The 17,966-nt window shown below is 41.9% G+C and overlaps 1 protein-coding gene across 9 annotated transcripts in view; it reads right to left on the reverse strand.

Moving 5' to 3' along the window:
* LOC125889148 (unconventional myosin-Ic-like) overlaps positions 1–15,251 on the reverse strand; it is a 213,794-nt gene extending 198,543 nt beyond the window's left edge. For 2 of the 9 annotated variants that reach the window (XM_049576893.1, XM_049576895.1), the window contains exons 1-2: positions 15,052–15,250; positions 14,690–14,949 (exon numbers count right to left, since the gene is read on the reverse strand). In XM_049576893.1, coding sequence (XP_049432850.1) covers positions 14,690–14,779 — 90 coding nt within the window. In that variant the 5' untranslated portion in view covers positions 14,780–14,949; positions 15,052–15,250. Of the gene's footprint in view, positions 1–5,907; positions 6,161–14,689; positions 14,966–15,051 lie in introns of those variants that run through there. The other 7 variants (XM_049576897.1, XM_049576896.1, XM_049576892.1 and 4 more) reach the window with 6 other exon arrangements.
* Between the last annotated feature and the right edge of the window lie 2,715 nt (positions 15,252–17,966).

The following is a 17,966-nucleotide window of genomic DNA, read 5'->3' on the forward strand; positions in this document are numbered from 1 at the left end:
TTTGACATTTTTTATCAGTACCTTTACTAGAGATGGGCATTTTAAATAACTTTCCGAGCACTTGGATAAATACTGTAGCAACACGTAGTCGCAATGAGTCCATTTCAATTGAAATATAAAAACAGTAAACTGATTACTATCTAAGATATTTTAAAAATATATAACAATAATGTTCATGTGGGACGGGCAGCGGCAAGTACTCCATACCTTGAGAGAATACTGACGTCCAAACGAGTACTCATACCCATCCCTAACCTTTACCACCCTGTAAAACAATCCAGGGCATGACAACAAATTTGAAGATGTACACTATCATCAGCCTGAGACATCAAATCTGATTCTGCTCCCGATAACCCACACTGACCCGACTCTTCACGTCTTAAGAAATGAGTCCAGAGGCCATGAATCCACTTTGAACTGCAAACTGTTCTTGCACTACACCCTTATCAGCGCTATTATTCCAGGCTTAGTCTACTGTGATATCTGTGCTTAATGTTATCAGAGCAACATGTCCAAAGCTCTGACCGTATCTTCATGCTTGGGTTCAAACTGTAGTCGCAGATGCCGCAATTTAAACTAGGCATGTCTGGTGTAATGGGTACGACAGGGAACAGCTGGATGTCCCATGACTGAACTTAAACATGGAGTTGTGTAAGTTAGATTTTAGTTGGCTTCGAGAAAGTTAATGGGATAGTTTGGATTTTTTGAAGTGGGGTTGTATGGGGTACTTATCAATAGACGGTGTATTACAGTAGGTGTTAGTCAAGACGCCCCCACTTTGAAAAGCAGGCAGGCATCAGACATAGCAGCTCAGTAATCTCCTGCTGTGGACGGGTCAGCAACAACATGCATTTTTTAGACCTTAACAAAGTCCTACTTAAAAACTCATTATCACTTCAAGTATGTGCTCTATAAATACATTTTTAAAGGTTATTTTTCTGGCTTTTGCCTTTATTTGATAGGACAGTTTTAAGCATGAATGGGGAGAGTTAGAGGGGGATGACATGCAGCAAAGTTCAACAGGTTGGAATCAAACCTGCAGCCAAGACATTGCCTTTGTACACAAGACCCACTCTACCCACTGATCTACTGGGCGCCTCAAGTGTATGCTATATTGAGAGTATTTTCAGTGCAATGAGTCCATTTCAATTGCAGTTGCACTAAGCTGGTTTAAATCTTATTTATCTGATCATTTTCAGTTTGTTCGTGCTCACGATGAATCATCCTTACGTACTAAAGTTTGTTTTGGAGTTCCACAAGGTTCTGTGCTCGGACCAATCCTATTCACTCTATATATGCTTCCTTTAGGTAACGTCATTAGAAATCACTCTGTAAATTTCCATTGTTATGCGGATGATACACAATTGTATTTATCGATGAAGCCAGAAGAAACTCATCAATTAACTAAAAATCTACAGTATGCCCTCCTCAAAGCCAGACTCCATTGAGAAAAACAGTAATTTTAACACGCTGAACACAGGAGCTGCTGGTCTACTGCTGCTTAAATCAGGTAGTTAAGTTTGTGTTATTGTGTGACTCTGGTGAATCAGAACTAACCCTTTTAAACGCCAAAGTCACACAATAACACAAACTAACTAACTGATCGAAGCAGAGGTAGACCAGCAGCTCCTGTGTTCAGCAGTGTTAAATCACTGTTTTTCTCAATGGAGTCTGGCTTTGAAGAGAGCGATATAACAGCTTCATTTTCCCGTTGGAAATCACTGCCTGACATAAAGATAAAACTGAGAAAATATTCTCACTTTTGCGTACAATTAATTGATAGTAATTTATTTAGGTGGCTAAAACACCCTCCACAGCAGTACACTGCTTCCATGTCAGACTCCAGCCTGCTTCTCTAAACTGGGGGCGTGCTGACTGACATCTACTGTGTGTAATATACTGTCTATGGATAGGTACCCCATACAACCCCGCTTCAAAAAATCTGAATTATCCCTTTAAACTGGGAAGCCTGTCTTTATGCCGCTTCCAATTCAATCAGCTGGCTGAGGGCGCACACTCTCATGGTTATGTCACTAAGTGTATTTGCTAAAATGATTAGCTATTCCATTGACTTCTATTGTTTTTCAAGTGCAAACTCAAGATAGAGCTAAGCTTTAGCTCTCAGTATTGCCATTTAAAGCAAAACTTTATATTTCAAAAAGTTACATGTATGTCTAAATCCAAACCCCTAATGCAGGCCGCTCAATCAAACAGCAGGACTACATATGTGCAGTTACAAGGTCATGATCCCTCATCGGTAATGACAAGAGTGTTTTGCCCATTTCTCTCATTTGTGTGTGGTGTAAACTTCCTCCAGCCTGACGGCCATGCCCTTTGTTGATGTCCACAAGGTCATTAAAGTGTCAATAAATCCCCCTGAGCATTTCCTATAACACAGTTCAAGTCTGTGTGAGTGCATATGTGAGCGTGAGAGTGTTTCCTGTAGTAGAGGTGATGGTGAAGGTATGGCTAACGGCCAAGCAGTCAGGTGTATCCTATGGGTTCCACCCAGGATCCACAACACATGTCACTGAGAAACTATATGACTGGGGAAACCTTCACCCTGTCAACAGCAGGTCCTACATCCGCCAAAACAGAACTTGGTGGTTCTCATAGTAGGTCAATGAGAAGGTTCTTGGGATCCCCATTTGATTTCATTATATTTTACTATCTCACTAGATCCTCCTTGAAATATGGAATTGGAAAGTTAAGGAATCCGCATACATACAAACTCAACTACTCCACACACCATGCGTCTTTGCTTACATAAGTATACAGTGCCAAAGGGAAAATGCCTAACCACGCAGAAGCAGGTTGACATTTGGAGGGAAAGCTCATTCTGACTCCAAAATACCCAGCACCACTCTCACCACAGCTCTGTCACAGCCACGAACCAGGAATACGACCAAAGACCCAGCCCAGCGAGATTATAAAAAGCCTGAAGCAAAGCGCTGAGGGAGAAGCCGGCCTTAAACCATCTGCGCCACATCACTCCGATGGAAACTACATCTCACCCGGGAGCATACGACAGGGGGAACTGCTTTGGAAAAATGTATTGACAGCAGCACATTGATGTGTGTCGTGTGCCGAGTTGGAGAACGGTGCAGGCTACTGAAACATCTGATCGCTGCACTGCCTTTGAATAGCCACCACTCTTAAATTAGACAGTTAAATTCAGGGTTCCCCACACATATTCATGGACAAGATTTGAAACTTTTCCATGACTTTTCAAGGACCCTTTCACTTCACTGCATTTCACTGTGTCTGCTGCAACTGCAGGCCAGAAAATAAATTTGCCATATGTCACATTACATGGAATATTATCCTCGGGACTATAACAATTAATTTCATTACAAATAACAAAAATCTTCCATGCCTTTTCCAGGTTTTCCATGACCGTGCGAACCCTATACATCAGAGGTTAACATAAAAACTCTGTGCCGGCCGATGCTGTCTTTTCTACTCTGCCTTCAAAGCCAATCATCTCCAATAACAAGCTGTCATTTAAAGGAGCTTCCATCAAACTTACAGCAGAGTGACAGTCACCTCAGCAGCAGCTGCAGGCAGCCAGGGGACCCTGGGAGGTCCTGATCTCTATGTGACCTTCAAGCAACAGGGCAGCTACTCTAAGCAGTTTGACCCCTGTGGGATAGGCTGTCCTATCGGGTTTATTCCTTCACACTTCTCCTTTTTGGTTTTGGTTTCAAAAATCCTAACGAACAATACGGGTTATTTTGTCTTTTCCTCCCTGCTGGGTGGGTCACTTCTGTTTTACTAATTATCAGAGTGAAGATGAACAGATTTCAAGAAGTCCAACTAGGAGACAGAGTGTTTCTCCAATGCTGAGAACCAATGTAAACAGCGGTGTTAAAATAATTTCAACAACCAAACCCACATCTGCGTATAAATATTATATTTTCATGTCAATATTTTCAGTTAGAGCATCCAACAAGGATCTTTTCAGTCCTTAGATAAGAGTTGTTGTCTACGATTACAGCTCGGCTAGGCCATTTAATTGGACTACTGTCCTTGTCCCAGTATACAAGCACAGGAGGGGAATCCATTTATTGACTGAAGTGTGTCCCACTCCTCTACGATAGGTGCGAGATATGCTACCTTCCGTCACAGACCAAACGATCGACAAACAAGTTAGCTATGTATTTTAAAATATTTAACTCTTTCAGCTGACACAGCGTGAACTGTGTCTCCTTGTCCGTCCAAAACGTCACTGCTCTGGATGTAGATTTCTCCATGTCGTTCCCAGCTTCTTCTTCTGTTACGCATTTAACGCTACTCGACTTCTGGGGCAAAGCCTGCAGCTGAAAATGTGGAGCATGCTCAGAGCGCCTCGGCCAGCTTGGGTTTGACTGACTGTATAAATGCAGGAGGAACTCCCAAACATATTATCTGGGTGTGTTAGTCCCACTATGAGAGATCCAATTTAGCATGATTTCAGTCAGAAAAATTCCGATTGTGATACAGCCCCGGACTTCTCAGACTCTTCTAGTGACTTACGCTCAGAGGGAACTCAGTCAGCGGCTCCTCTGGCAGCAGCACAGCGTCTCGGGAGTCGGTGCAAGTGATTGTGTCATAAACCTTTGGTAATGTAAACCTACATGACGCCCGCAGCACGACAAAAAACCACATATGTGAATGTGTGATAGTTGTGGTATCATAACAGCCTGTCACAGTTTACAGTGTGGTGATTAGAGGAGAAATGGCAGAGCATAAAGGTCCATATATATATTTTGTGATATTATTTTAGGGCCATATCACCTACTCCTAGTTGGGAGGACACCTGGCACCTTATCGGGGGCCAGATTTGGCCTACGAGCCTTGAGTTGAGTATCACTGGTTTACATCATGAGCAAACACACATTACCAGGTGGACATGCACTTTCTCACCCGACAGCTGAAAGATATTTGCAGGAACAAAATACAGATCAACATGTCCATGGTTGATATCCATACAACAAAGACAGTAACCAACCACTCATTGTCCACAACACCTCTGATTATGGCTTGTGTTGCAGTTAGAAACAACCCTCCCTCCTGACACATGTAGTGACTTCACAGCAGCTCCGTGCTCACAGGTGTGACATGACTTTAGTTACCTGTCTTAATCTGTGTCTGTCTGGCGTCTATAAAAAGACAACCCCAACCTGAAGGATTTCAAGTTGTAGGCTGCAGGCCAAATCAGTACGTGGCTGAAAGTTCACAACCCTGCCTGTGAAGAGTCAAACTCACATGAGCTTACAGCTGCACCGTTTCATTCAACATACAGCTGAAATCTGGGGTCAACGACAACCATAACGGAACACACGTTAAGAATAGTAACAGCTAGCAACAACTGTTTACATATAAAACACACAACCCGGTGTTTAAAGAAACTTTGCAACGTCTGCAATTCGATTGGTTAGATCACCAAACTTCAATCGCACCACAATACAACATTCTGGCAATGGCGGATATGGAGTAGCCGTAGACAGGTCGAGTATAAACGCTTAAATATTATCAAAATAGTAAAGAATTAGCATGTTAAACACATGCCGAACTGATCAGCAGCTCTCACTGAGTTGATGTAAGTATTAAAGTATGTTTACCCGAGTGTGTAAGTAGCCGAAAGTCGGTGTAATGTTAAATTGACGCTTTTTCTAATGGAATTCGGCGCAGCGTTTTCCCCCCATATGGCACGCATCAGGGCTGTCTGCCCACTCACTCAAGCATGCTGCAATGTCACAAATTACTCTGCGGAAACTTTCCAAAATGTCACAAACGTAACTGATACAACCCCTCTGCCATTTTAAGTAACTGTTAGGGAAATGAAGTGTAGCCGTTACGGTTACAGTGACAGTGAAAGTAACGCAAAGGACGCAGTAACTGTGTGTTAGTGCTAAAATAACGTACCTTAAATGAGCCGAGTCAAAGTCAGTGAGGTGGTGTGTCCTCTTATGGTCCAGATATTTGGTTCAGTCCCTCCGCTGAGAGTGTGTGAGCCCGGTCAGTCCGTCAGTTAGTGACTAGTGTGTGTGTGAGTGTGTGTGTAGGTAGCGCACAGTGCTGCCGGGTTCCTCCGGACCCTCCCACCACTCCCAGCACAGACCAGCGCTCCCACTGTGGGCTCCAGTCCAACTGTGGTTTCTCACAGACTGCAGCCTCAGCACAGGGCTTCACCTCCTCACACGCACACACACACGAGCATATACCAGAGCTGAGGCTCATTTATAATGGTGTTAAAGTGAGGTAAGATACAGACAGTGTGTGGTTCAGTCGTTCCCCTGCACCCCCACTGGGAGTGGTGTGGTAATTTCCCCCTTCTTCCTTTTCTGTCAGTGCAGGGCAGCTCAGCCCTGAACTACCAGGAAGTTCACCAAAAACCCAGCCCACCGCTCGTGCATAACTGATAGGGTTTATTTTAGACGAGGCATGCACCGTGTCGTCATTGTTTGCTCTGCATCATCTGCAGCACATCTCATCATCAGTCACAGACTTTGATTAAACCTGCAGAAATAATTTCCACTGGTTTAACAAAAAAAAAATTAAAAAAAAAATCAAACATAAAACTTTATAATCTGGCTGCTGCTGCTGTGTGATACACGCAAAGTGTGCACACATGTCAGATATCAACTTAACAACCACATTTTTGTGCAGAGTTTGGCGCTAAATTAATCTTTCTCCTCCATGCAGTGTAATTCAGCTGCACATTAAACCACAGTGGTGTAATCAAACTGCATCAAACTGCTCTCACAGCTGCTGAGATCAGTTTCAAAGAGTTCTCGTACCCTCTGCTGTCTGTAAGGATGTCACTGCACCTTGAGTCTGCAGACTGAGCAGAGCTCCTCCCCACAGCAGCTGAGACAGTCTCCTCCCTCAGGGCAAGACTGAGACACCAGGGTGATTATATTATATTTTATTAATTAAATGTCTAAAGCAGTAATGGAGTAACCTCCAGGGAGTCCAAGGGGAATTTTGTGAGGTGTCCCCAGTCCCAGGCTGACAAACTGTTTCACTCTCACTATCATTTTCACTCCCGAGAACAGGGGAAGGCAACCTGCAGCTCCAGAGCTACATGCAGCTCCTCACACTGTCTCCATTAGCTCCCTGTGACTTAAAAAAATAATTAAAAATTAGAATAAAATACCTTACGTAATAATAATTATTCTAAAATTCTTACACTGTCTTATTGTAAAAAATGTGTAGCCTATACACAGAATTCAAAAAAATCTACGACCTGAGGTCACGTCTAAATGAACCTCAGCAGCGGTGGATAGTCTTGAATCTCCCGAGCGAGGCGAGCTATGGACACCAAATCCAAAAGTTTGCTGACCCTGCCCTAGAATTTAAAATGAAAACATTTCAGAGAGGCGAAGGGTTTTTATAGCAGTGCGAAACACCCAGCTGAACCTCTGGGAGCTACTGCAATACAGCGTTGGGGGGACGTGTACAAAAGGTGGCGTTCTGAGCATCAAACACTTAATTTCTTGCTCTCTATTTTATGCATCCATTTTTAATTTCTGCATGAATTTATGGTGGAAATGTCTAACTTCCAGGGACCAGGGGCGTTTCTACAATCTGAGGACATCAAGGATTATGAATTGTGATGTTAAAAATTAGGGGTCTGTTACCTGCTCACCCTTTTTCTCCTTTAAGGTTGGTGGCCTTGTGGGTAACCTGTGAGGGTGTGACAAGTATGCGGAGGGAAGCAGCTTTCTCTGGGTGTCATGGTGAAGACAGCAGGAGGCAAACAGTGATGTTAGCAGCAGAATTCAGTGACTAGATGAGCTCAGGGCTGTTAAACCTCATGAGACGGCCATGTTTGTTTCTTTGTGGTGAAGACTGCAATAAAGCCATTGTTGGTGATCAGCACCTGAACGCCTCGCCATGCTTCCTTCTGCAGAGTGGTCCAGACCGCGAGAAGCTAGTTACCAGCTAATAACGAGCCAAGCTACTATGGCTCAGAGCTGGTAAGCTGTTACTGAGAGTGAGGTGACAATTGTCTCGTCATATATTTGTGTGGCAGTATCGTATCATCACACAGTGCCAAGTATCGATTCTTTATTGTATATATTATTAATATTACAAACAGAAATTAAACTGTAGGTAGCCTGCTAGAATAATATAATCAATTGCTTTTTCAGTCCAGTAGGTACAGTTTGCTGCTGCTGAGGTGAGATGAACAGACTGGAAACTTTATCTTGTTACATAAAACAAGTTTTCCTTTGGGAACGTAATTTACAGTTTATAAAAAGTTGATAAATCACAGTATATTTTGTCGCAATACTCAGCATATCACAACATATTGTGCTGTGATAATATCGTGGATCCTCCAGTGATTCCCACCCCTATTAAAAATATTAGTTGTTAGTACTGAGTAGAACTTTGCAACTGAAATTTTGAGAATTTTTAAGGTACTTGTACTTCTGTATCTTCATTTAATGCTGCGTTATACTCCTCTACATGTCAGAGACAAATATTGTTTCACTCCACTACATTTATATTTCTGCTGTTGTTACTTTGAAGACTCAGATTAATAATACAAAATATAATCAACTTGTAAATGATGATGTATAACTGCAGTTTACATAAATGAAATGACAGATTATTCCATGTTGGGCTTTTAAAAAATATATTATGAATTAGGGCTTTTCTTATTGTTGAAATATATTTATAGCCTATATCTTTAGATCCTGGGGCATTAATAAAACATTCAGAGCTAAAGCCTCAGACGCCCCGACCTGACAACGTCACCTGGGAGGACAAATGCACGTTCTAAGTATTAAGGGCGACATGTTCCCTGTGTTCCCTGTGTTCCCTGTGTCATGACCTCAGTGTCCACAGCAGCACCTGCAGCCCTGGGAGTGTGTATCTGTTACAGAGTCCTTCACATAATAAAGTTTAGGAGGTCAGCGTGCTGCATACAACTTGATAAAGATGAAATAAAAAAGAAAAATCACTCCACAGCAGCTCCTCTCTGTGTCATCTCAGATCTCACCGCAGAGTTATGTAACATGTGCCCTGCCCATGAGAAGGTGACCTCGACCAGCTGGTCAGTTGGCTGTCAGTGTCACTGTGCTGTAATATGGCCGCACTGCCAGAGGGGGGAGTGATCGATCCAGCCTGGCAATGGCGTGCTCTGACACACACACGCTCTAACACACACACACACACACACACACACAGGTTATATCCTGTTGACAAGGCAATGTTAGACAGACAGGCTGTACTGGACGGAAAGGCCGGTCGTGACACTGACCCCCCCTCAACCTCCACACCGGCCCCTTCACTCTCCAAACTCCACCTCCGCTGAACCACAACCAGGAAACACTGACGCTGCCAAACTTAGCCATGCTCGCGTTATTTTTAGTTTTAACTCCAGAACTTTCCTGACTTTAAGATTTCCTTTATATAATGCAGAGAGCAGATCCAACAGAGTTTGTCATCCATCTCTTTGGAGGCTAAACTGGTCAGGTGAACTCCACGTAATCACAACAGTCATTGTCCCTGAGAATCAGATCAATATAAGACGGTATGGAATTTTAAAATCAATTCTGTACTTCACTGGTTACCAGTGAGGAGAGGCCAGTACTGGGGTGATATGGTCTCTCCTCCTGGTACCAGTGACAAGTCCTGCTGCTGCATTTTGAACAAGCTGCAGGCGGGATAGGGCTGACTGACTGATTCCTACACAGAGGGAACTGCAACAGTCTAACGAGAGGAAATAAAAGCGTTGGGCTAAAATCTCAAATCTTTGACGGACAGGAAAGGTTTTAATTTTGCGAGTGACCTTTGATTTGTTTAGCAAATTTTAAACCAGCATCAAAGAACACACCACATGTTTTTCACATGTGATTTTACGTTTAATAACAGAGACCCGAGGGCACTGATCGTGGAAGCAGACTTGACAGCTAGGCCAAAGATTAAAACCTCTGTTTTATCCTGGTTAAGTTGAAGAAAGCCTTTTGCCATCCAGGATTTTACATACTTGATGCAATTTAAGAGGCCATTGTGACACTGCAAGGTTTGAGCAGGAGATAAACCTGAGTGTTGTCTGCGTAAAAATGGTAAGAGATATTACTCCTCCTAAAAGCAGACCCCAAGAGAAGCATATACAAGGAAAATAACATGGGGCCTGATATGGAGCCTTGTGGTGCGCCACAGGAGATGGGTGCAAAGGAAGAATCAAATCAAATCAACTTTATTTATATGGCACTTTTCATACAACTGTAACACAAAGTGCCTCACAGAGGTTAAAAACAACAAAGATCCAAACAGAAAACAAAAAGAAAAGAGAAAACCCATCCCACCCACCCAACAAAAAGCTATTTAGCTCATAAAATTGAGTTAGTAGCTAGGTAAGAATGATCTAAAACAGAGCCATAAAATGCATCAAAACTAAAACCTATAGGCTAACTAAAATAACAAAAGATAAAGGTTAAATGAGATAAGAACGTAAAAAAAGGAAGGGTAAGAATATAAAAAATAAATTAAAAATAGATAATAGATGGATAAATCGGTTATAAGAGGAATTTAAAATAGATAAATACAGAGATCAGTTAAAAGCCTGATTAAAAAGATGAGTCTTGAGCCTCTTTTTAAAAACATCAGCAGTCTCTGCAGCTCTGAGGTTCTCTGGCAGGCTGTTCCACAATCGGGGGCCAGAATAATTAAATGCCGCCTCCCCGTGTGTTTTAGTCCTAACTTGTGGTATGGTTAAAAGGCCGGTGCCGGAGGACCTCAGGGTCCGCGAGGGTTGATATGGTGAAAGCAGGTCAGATAAATAAGAAGGCCCAAGACCATTAAGACATTTAAAAACTCATAAAAGAACCTTAAAATCGATCCTGAAGCGCACAGGGAGCCAATGCAGCGATTTTAAAACTGATGTAATGTGCTCCCGCCCTCTGGTCCTCGTCAGCACTCGTGCAGCTGAATTCTGTAATGATTGTAGATTTGAGATACTCTTTTTGGGAAGACCAGAGAGCAGGGCATTACAATAATCTACCCTACAGGAGATAAAAGCATGCATCAGCACCTCCGTGCTGGCCTGAGAGAAGGCACATCGTCGATTGAAACTGAGGCAGATGAGTTTTGTAGGAAGGAGACAAACCACTGTGGGGCCAGTCCCTGACTGCTAACAACATGCTTAAGGTGGTCCAAGAGGATGGAGTGTATTGTGGTTAAAGGGTTAACGCTGACAGACCTGGTAATTTTGTGTGTTTTTATTCGTTTTGTGTTTCTTTGAGGTAATTTTGTGTATTTATTGGTAGTGTTATGTCTTTTTGTTGTCATTTTGTGTCTCTTTGAGGCAATTTTGTGTTGTTTTTTAGGTAAGTCTGTGTCATTTTTTTGTTTCTTTGAGGTAATTTTGTGTCTTTTTGTCATCATTTTATTTCTCTTATGGTTATTTTTTACTTTTTTTTTTTATCATTGTGTGTCTCTTCATGGTCATTTTGTGTCTCTTTGAGGTCATTTGTGTCTTTTGTGGTTTGCTTTGCAGTTCCTTTGCAGTTCCTCTGTATCTCTTTGAGTCTCTTACTGGTTGGTTTCTGTTAATTTGAGTGACATTTTGCAGGTGATGTCGGGGGACCCTGAAACTTTGGGCCCCTGGGTCTGTGCCTGATAAGCTCATTTCAGCAGTCCGTCTATGTACGAAGGCTACAAATAATACAAATGACAAACAAAGCTCATCATAGAGTCTTGGTCATAGTTTAGTAAACAATTGATGACCCTGACACACACACACATACACACACACACACGGATGCGGGGTGATTTGACCTCGGAGGAATGTTGGACGGGGAAAAACTGAAGCTGTGTACAGGAATGTCTTTGTTGTTTCCTCCCGTCCAGGCTACAGTACATTCCACACCTCCCCAGTCATCACTGACCGGCGCACAGCGCGCTGCATTAACCGCCACATTCCTCCTGCTATACATCCTAATCCTGCGCCAGCCCACGCTTTACTGTACCAAATGGTACCTTATACCACGGGAGGATCGGTTGTGACAGGCCCACTCCCTTCATTCCTCAGATACAGGATTTATAGTTGTGAGACAGCAGCTGCCTTTATTACCACCCTCCTACATGAGACAGGAACATCACATATTTAACAGGTCACATGTTTTAAAGATGGACGTCTCTTCGTACGTCTTATTCCTGTGTGGAAACATCACTGAGGCTAAAGTGCTAAAGCTTTCAAACCAGATGCCCCCAGTATGTCACACAGGTTTCTGTTACAAAATAATCTGTTTAATAATATGTTATATATAATTTTGTTGTCTCCATTCCCGAGCTGGGATAATGGTGACATCATCAGGGTTATATTCTCACTTTAGAAAGCTCCCTTCAGAGCCACCAAGACATGATACGACTGTCTGAGTAGAACTGCTTATACCCAGTAAATTTAAGTTAGTGATTTCCTACATTTCCCAGAATCCCCTTTCACAGCTTTCAGACAACACCAGTACCATGGGAATCACCTTGAAGGTAGCTTGGGTAAAGTGGAGTGTGTGTGTGTGTGGTTGAGCATCTGTTAATTAAACCAACAACAACTGATCTGTAAACAAACACTGACACATGTTATCACCTCTCACATTTATATGGCCGCCTTATTAGCAAACAGTTGGCTAGTTGCACATCCAGCAAACAAGGGAGCAACATTAGCATCCAATATGGGTCATCTAACAAATATAAGTACAATATTCTCCACCCTCATCCTCCACTAACTCCTTCTGGAAATATTTGGACTCTTAAGCTGCTAAATGCTCCACCATGTGCAAACAACAACGGGATGTCAACAAAGCATGTGGTTAGGTTTAGAGGAACACATCATGGTTTGGCTCTGCATTCATACGGGAAGCGAACAGCGGGCTCCTGGGTGAAAGTCCAGGGTTTGTTTGGGCCCTTCACCACCCCTCCCTGACACCCCATAGGGACTTTCCAGCTCCTTATATTACATAATCACTGGCAGCGTTTAAAACAGACACCGTCCAGCAGCTTATCATGCCACCACGACAAGTGCCATCCAGCAACTGACGCCTCTTGTACACATATCATACTGTTGTGACAGGTGCTGTCTGGCCAACCAACTGTGTATCACAACACTGCGATAGGCTCCATCCGTCCATGTAAACTGACACCACCTGGCGGTATATCAGACACGGAGACGCCAAAACCACTGACAAAGCAACGGTGTTAGCCAACTTTGGAATGATAATAGGCTGAACACACGACAGCAAAGATCGTCCTCCGGACTTCTGCTTACTTTCCACCAGTGGCCTAAACGACACGGTCTTACTTCGTGCCCTGCTGCTGAGGGTAAGGCTAGCGTACTCTTCTTCACTGACCAACAGTAGAGGCAGCTCTCAGAGACACTAAATATTTTTTTCTCTGCAGGCGCATTTAACTTTGACTTGTCAACTGAAGCCTCTGGGACTTTTTTTTTTTAAAGTGAAATGAGTCGTTAAAAAAGTGCAGTGGTGTCTTATATTCCATCACTGTGGCAGCAGGAAGCAGAAACTACAGTGGGGGGAAATGGCAGCACGTGATGAATGCGAATGAAAAACAAAAACGCAGTATGATCGGACTTTGATCGCATTGTGGTTAACGTGTTAACGCTGACAGCCCTCGTAATTTTATGTCTTTATTGGTAGTTCTGTGTTTCTTTGTAGTCATTTTGGGTTGGCGCCTGTTGGTGTCTGCTGCCACAATCACTGACAAAGCAGTGGTATTTGACGACTTCGGGATGACAATGGGCTGAACCTTTCCATGACTTTTCAAGGACGGTACTTTTCTCCACACACACATGCAGGAGAGTCTCACTTCCCATAACAAACACCACCACACTACGTCACATATACACGTAACGTCTAAAAGCAGAAGGCTTGGCCGCTATAAGTCATGGAGAATGAGAACTGTGCAAGTTTTACATTTGTATCAAGCATCAAATAAGCTGAGTTAATTTGTCTTTCTTGACATTGCACGTCCTTCAGTGAGACTATTGTGCATCACAGTGTCGATGCTGAAACAATATATCGTGAAACCCTAAGCTGACGCAGATTAGAGCTACGTGATGTCAACGGCTAACTTACAGAAAATGCATTCACCGTTATGTTACATTACAGGGAATATTATCTCTGGGAAGAGTCCTGAAACAATTAATGTCATTACATCAGCAAAATTCCATGAGTTTTCAAGGTTTGGATAATGGGATTGTGAAATTCCATGACTTTTCCAGGTTTTCCATGATTCATAGTAGCTTCCTTCACTCTCCTGATGTTTGTAACAAATCTATTTATGATGCACTGACTGTGACTTTGCATAAATCCCGTCCTCTTCATGTCAATAAAACTGTTTATATCTCCTTCTGTTTCAGTAGCAGTCGACAGAGGTGGCCCACTTTTACATGTATAACTAACCATGAGAGCTCAGCTCGGAGCCAGAGGGGCTTTAAACTTATTTACCAAACACAGCTGTTCTGATTTATCAATGCAATTTAAATGACAGACAGTTATACTCTGAGGCAATTTACAGTTCTTAAATTATGTAAATGTTCCTCAGCCTCGTCCCTGAGGGAGATGAACCCTGTAACATCAGCTGTGTCAGCACCACTGAAACCCATCAGAGTGAAGGACGAGTGGAAAAACCTGACTCCAGATCAGCTCTCAGACGTGGACACAGTGTGTGAACTGACCTTGCAGCCGTGGCAGTAGTTCTCTCCGTTCTTCCCCGGAGGAAGAATGATTTCCCCCGTTGGGATCAGCTGGATCCTCAGTTCCATCATCGTGCTGGTTTCTCCTGTTTTACCGTCTCTTTTCTTAAAGTGAGTCCGACTTGTTTGGTGCCGTCTGTTCTTCTCGAGAGAAAACGAACACACCTCTCTCCTCAGGTCCGTTAGCAAGTCCTCAGGTCAGGCAGAGAGAAGATATGCCTTGAAGACCGTCCCATAGACGCCTGAGAGCAAATAGACCTTCATAAACACACACGTATAGATCATATCTCTGTCCTACGCACATGTGAAGTGAAATACCTCATAGTTCACATCAGAGATCTTACCTGACAGACAAGTTTCACCCACACCGAGAAGCGTGAAGCAGTGTTTGGAGGTTTGCAGCTCTGGCTCTGAGGTTTGGGGTTGGGGTGTTACCTGCTGCAGAGCGGAGAGTCACAGTGAGGCCAGCTTCCCCTCGCTGCAGCCAGAGGATGTTGCCTCTTGAGTTGAGGGATCATGGGGAGGATATGGAGCTCGGCCCGGCCTGAGATGGATGTCACATGCAGAGGATATGTGTCTTTTGTCTTACTGCCGTGTGTGTGTGTGTGTGTGTGTGTGTGTGCATGGAAAGATAAACGTGTGTGTGATCACAGGGAGTGGTAAACACGTCTGCGTCATCTTGTATAAAGTTATGACATCGTTCTGTGTGTGAAGTCTTAGCTGGTGAATAAAACAAGGAGTTCTAGTTCAGCAGTTTCTGACCTTTTTTGTCGTACGTAGGATACGTTTCGCCCACAGCCCGGTCTGATGAACTCAAGTGGCCGGTTAGCGACGCCACCCGTCATGTTCCCACTGTCTTCATGGGAACTGATTTAAAAATGGATTTCAACTGACACTGTTGATTCTATAAAAGTGGATCTTTATAAAATGTGGATTTTTTTTTTTTTACATTCAGTTGAACCGGTTTAAGGTCGAAGGTTGGTTGGTTCAGACAAGTTTGTGGCATTAGCTACTTTAAGCTAACTTTGTTTTTTTTTACTGTTTAAAATGTACCTTTCAGTAACTATTAAATAAAAAGTATTAAGCCTATCTGTTACTTTTTAGGTATCATTAATTATTTTTGGATCACTTTTTTCAACTATTTATCAGTTATTTTTTAAATAACTTTTTAAAAACTATTTATATATCACTCTTAGATCATGTTTTTAAATCTGTTACTTTTCAAGTATTCATCAATTATTTTTTCGGTAACTTTTTTCGGCAATTTATCAGTTACTTTCAGCTAACTTTTTAAACTTTTTATCGATTATTTTTAGACCACGAAACTTTCTATAAATTGCTCTTAACTATGTTTTTAAAAAAGCTTTCTTGTTACATTTTTAGCTATTTATCAATTATTTTTAGATAACTTTTTTTCAACTGTTTATCAATTACTTTAAGCTAATGTATTTAACTATTTATCAATTATTATTAAAGAAATTTTAAAAACTATTTATAAATTACTTTGAGATAACATATTTTTGGTAATAACTCTGTTACTTACTTTTAAAATTTTACAACCATTTATCAATTACTTTAAGCTAACTAAACTATTTATTAATTTTTTTTAAATATATATAAGTATTTATAAATTGCTTGTAGGTAACTATTTAAAGTATTTATCAAGTATTTTTATATAACTTTTTCAACTATTTATGAATTGCTTTAATCTAAGTTTTTAAAGTAATTATTAATTATTTTAGAAAAATATTAATTAATTACTTTAAGCTAACTTTTTAAAGTATTTATCATTTACTTTTAGATAACTTTTTCATCTATTTATCAATGACTTTTAGGTAATGTTGTTAAACTGTTTATCAGCTGACCTTTTCAACTGTTTAACCATCAGGTTACTTTTTGCTTTTCCACCTTTGATCTATCACCATTTAGTTAGCCATATATTTCAGCTGTGTAGTCATCACTTTTAGCTTCAACTATTTAATTTTAAAGTTATTTAATTATTTAGTTTAATGTGCAATATTTTCACAACATCATGCACAGTAGTACTTTTCAATATCATGATCACTTGTCAATGTAGTGCAGTGTCATCTTCTCAAAATAATTTGCAGCGCTGCTTCTTGTTGTTATATCACTATATAACATTAAATATCAGTCTACATGTTTCCACCATTTTAGTTCATTTTAAGTAAATCTTACTTATAGTGTTACTCTGTTAGGCACTGGTTTTCGCTTTTTGTACCTTAAATACTTTATATCCTGTATATTTTGAACATTTTGACTGATATTTAATACTCTATAGTTTTAAAAACTGGGCCCAGTGAGTGGTGTATGACCCTGACCTGAGGAACCCACTGGTTGCTACTGGTTGCTACTGGTTTGTGAACATTAATTGTTGTTCATATTAGTTGAGCTACTCTGCAATCTTTCAACATTCCTCCTGGCACATGCAGAACTGACATCCTGACGTATGAGATACGAGTACTCCTGGTTAGGAATCACTGAACTATTTTTCATCTTGTTGTTTCCCCTCAGCTCCTATTGGATAATTAATGGTCCACAAGTTTAACATGGCACACACACACACACACACACACACACACACTCACACAGGGCTGGTCTAAACGGGGTTTCCTCCTAGACTTAGCATCCTGCCTCAGACATTCCCAGTACCCGCCCAGTAGATTGAGTGTGTGTGACGTGTGTGTGTGTGTGTGTGTGGGTTGGTGTGTGTTGGTGTGTGTGTGTGCATGTCAGAACTCACTTGTGCTTCCCTGAGGATATACAAGCAAGAGGCACGCGTAGGCACACACTTTCTAAAAACAAATAAGGGACTTGTGCTCTCATGGCCGTGTGCTTCCTGTCCCCAAGGACCACACCAACCAGGGCCTTGACACGCCACACACACACACACACACACTGATCCAAACACACACATCATACTGACAGACAGGTGAAGGGTAAAATGTGACACTGTTCTGTCTGTGTGACAGAGTCATATAAACAGCTGTAGACAAACACACATGATGTGGATGACCCTGCTGGCCTCTCTGATGACCCCAGGCTCCGCCCTGCATTCCTGTTTGCTCTCTTCAAGCATCGTGGCAGACGTCCAGGTACTTTGACACAGTATGCTCTGTGCCCGCTGTGAACAATGAGCATTTCGTCATCATTTTTTGGGGCGAAATGTGGCCTGACCACAACTGTAGAACAGTGGCTCCCACCGAAGGACCTGCTAATGGAGTGTGAGGATAAATCTTAA

This window comes from Epinephelus fuscoguttatus, linkage group LG5 (genome assembly GCF_011397635.1).
Source record: "Epinephelus fuscoguttatus linkage group LG5, E.fuscoguttatus.final_Chr_v1".
NCBI classification, from domain to species: domain Eukaryota; kingdom Metazoa; phylum Chordata; class Actinopteri; order Perciformes; family Serranidae; genus Epinephelus; species Epinephelus fuscoguttatus.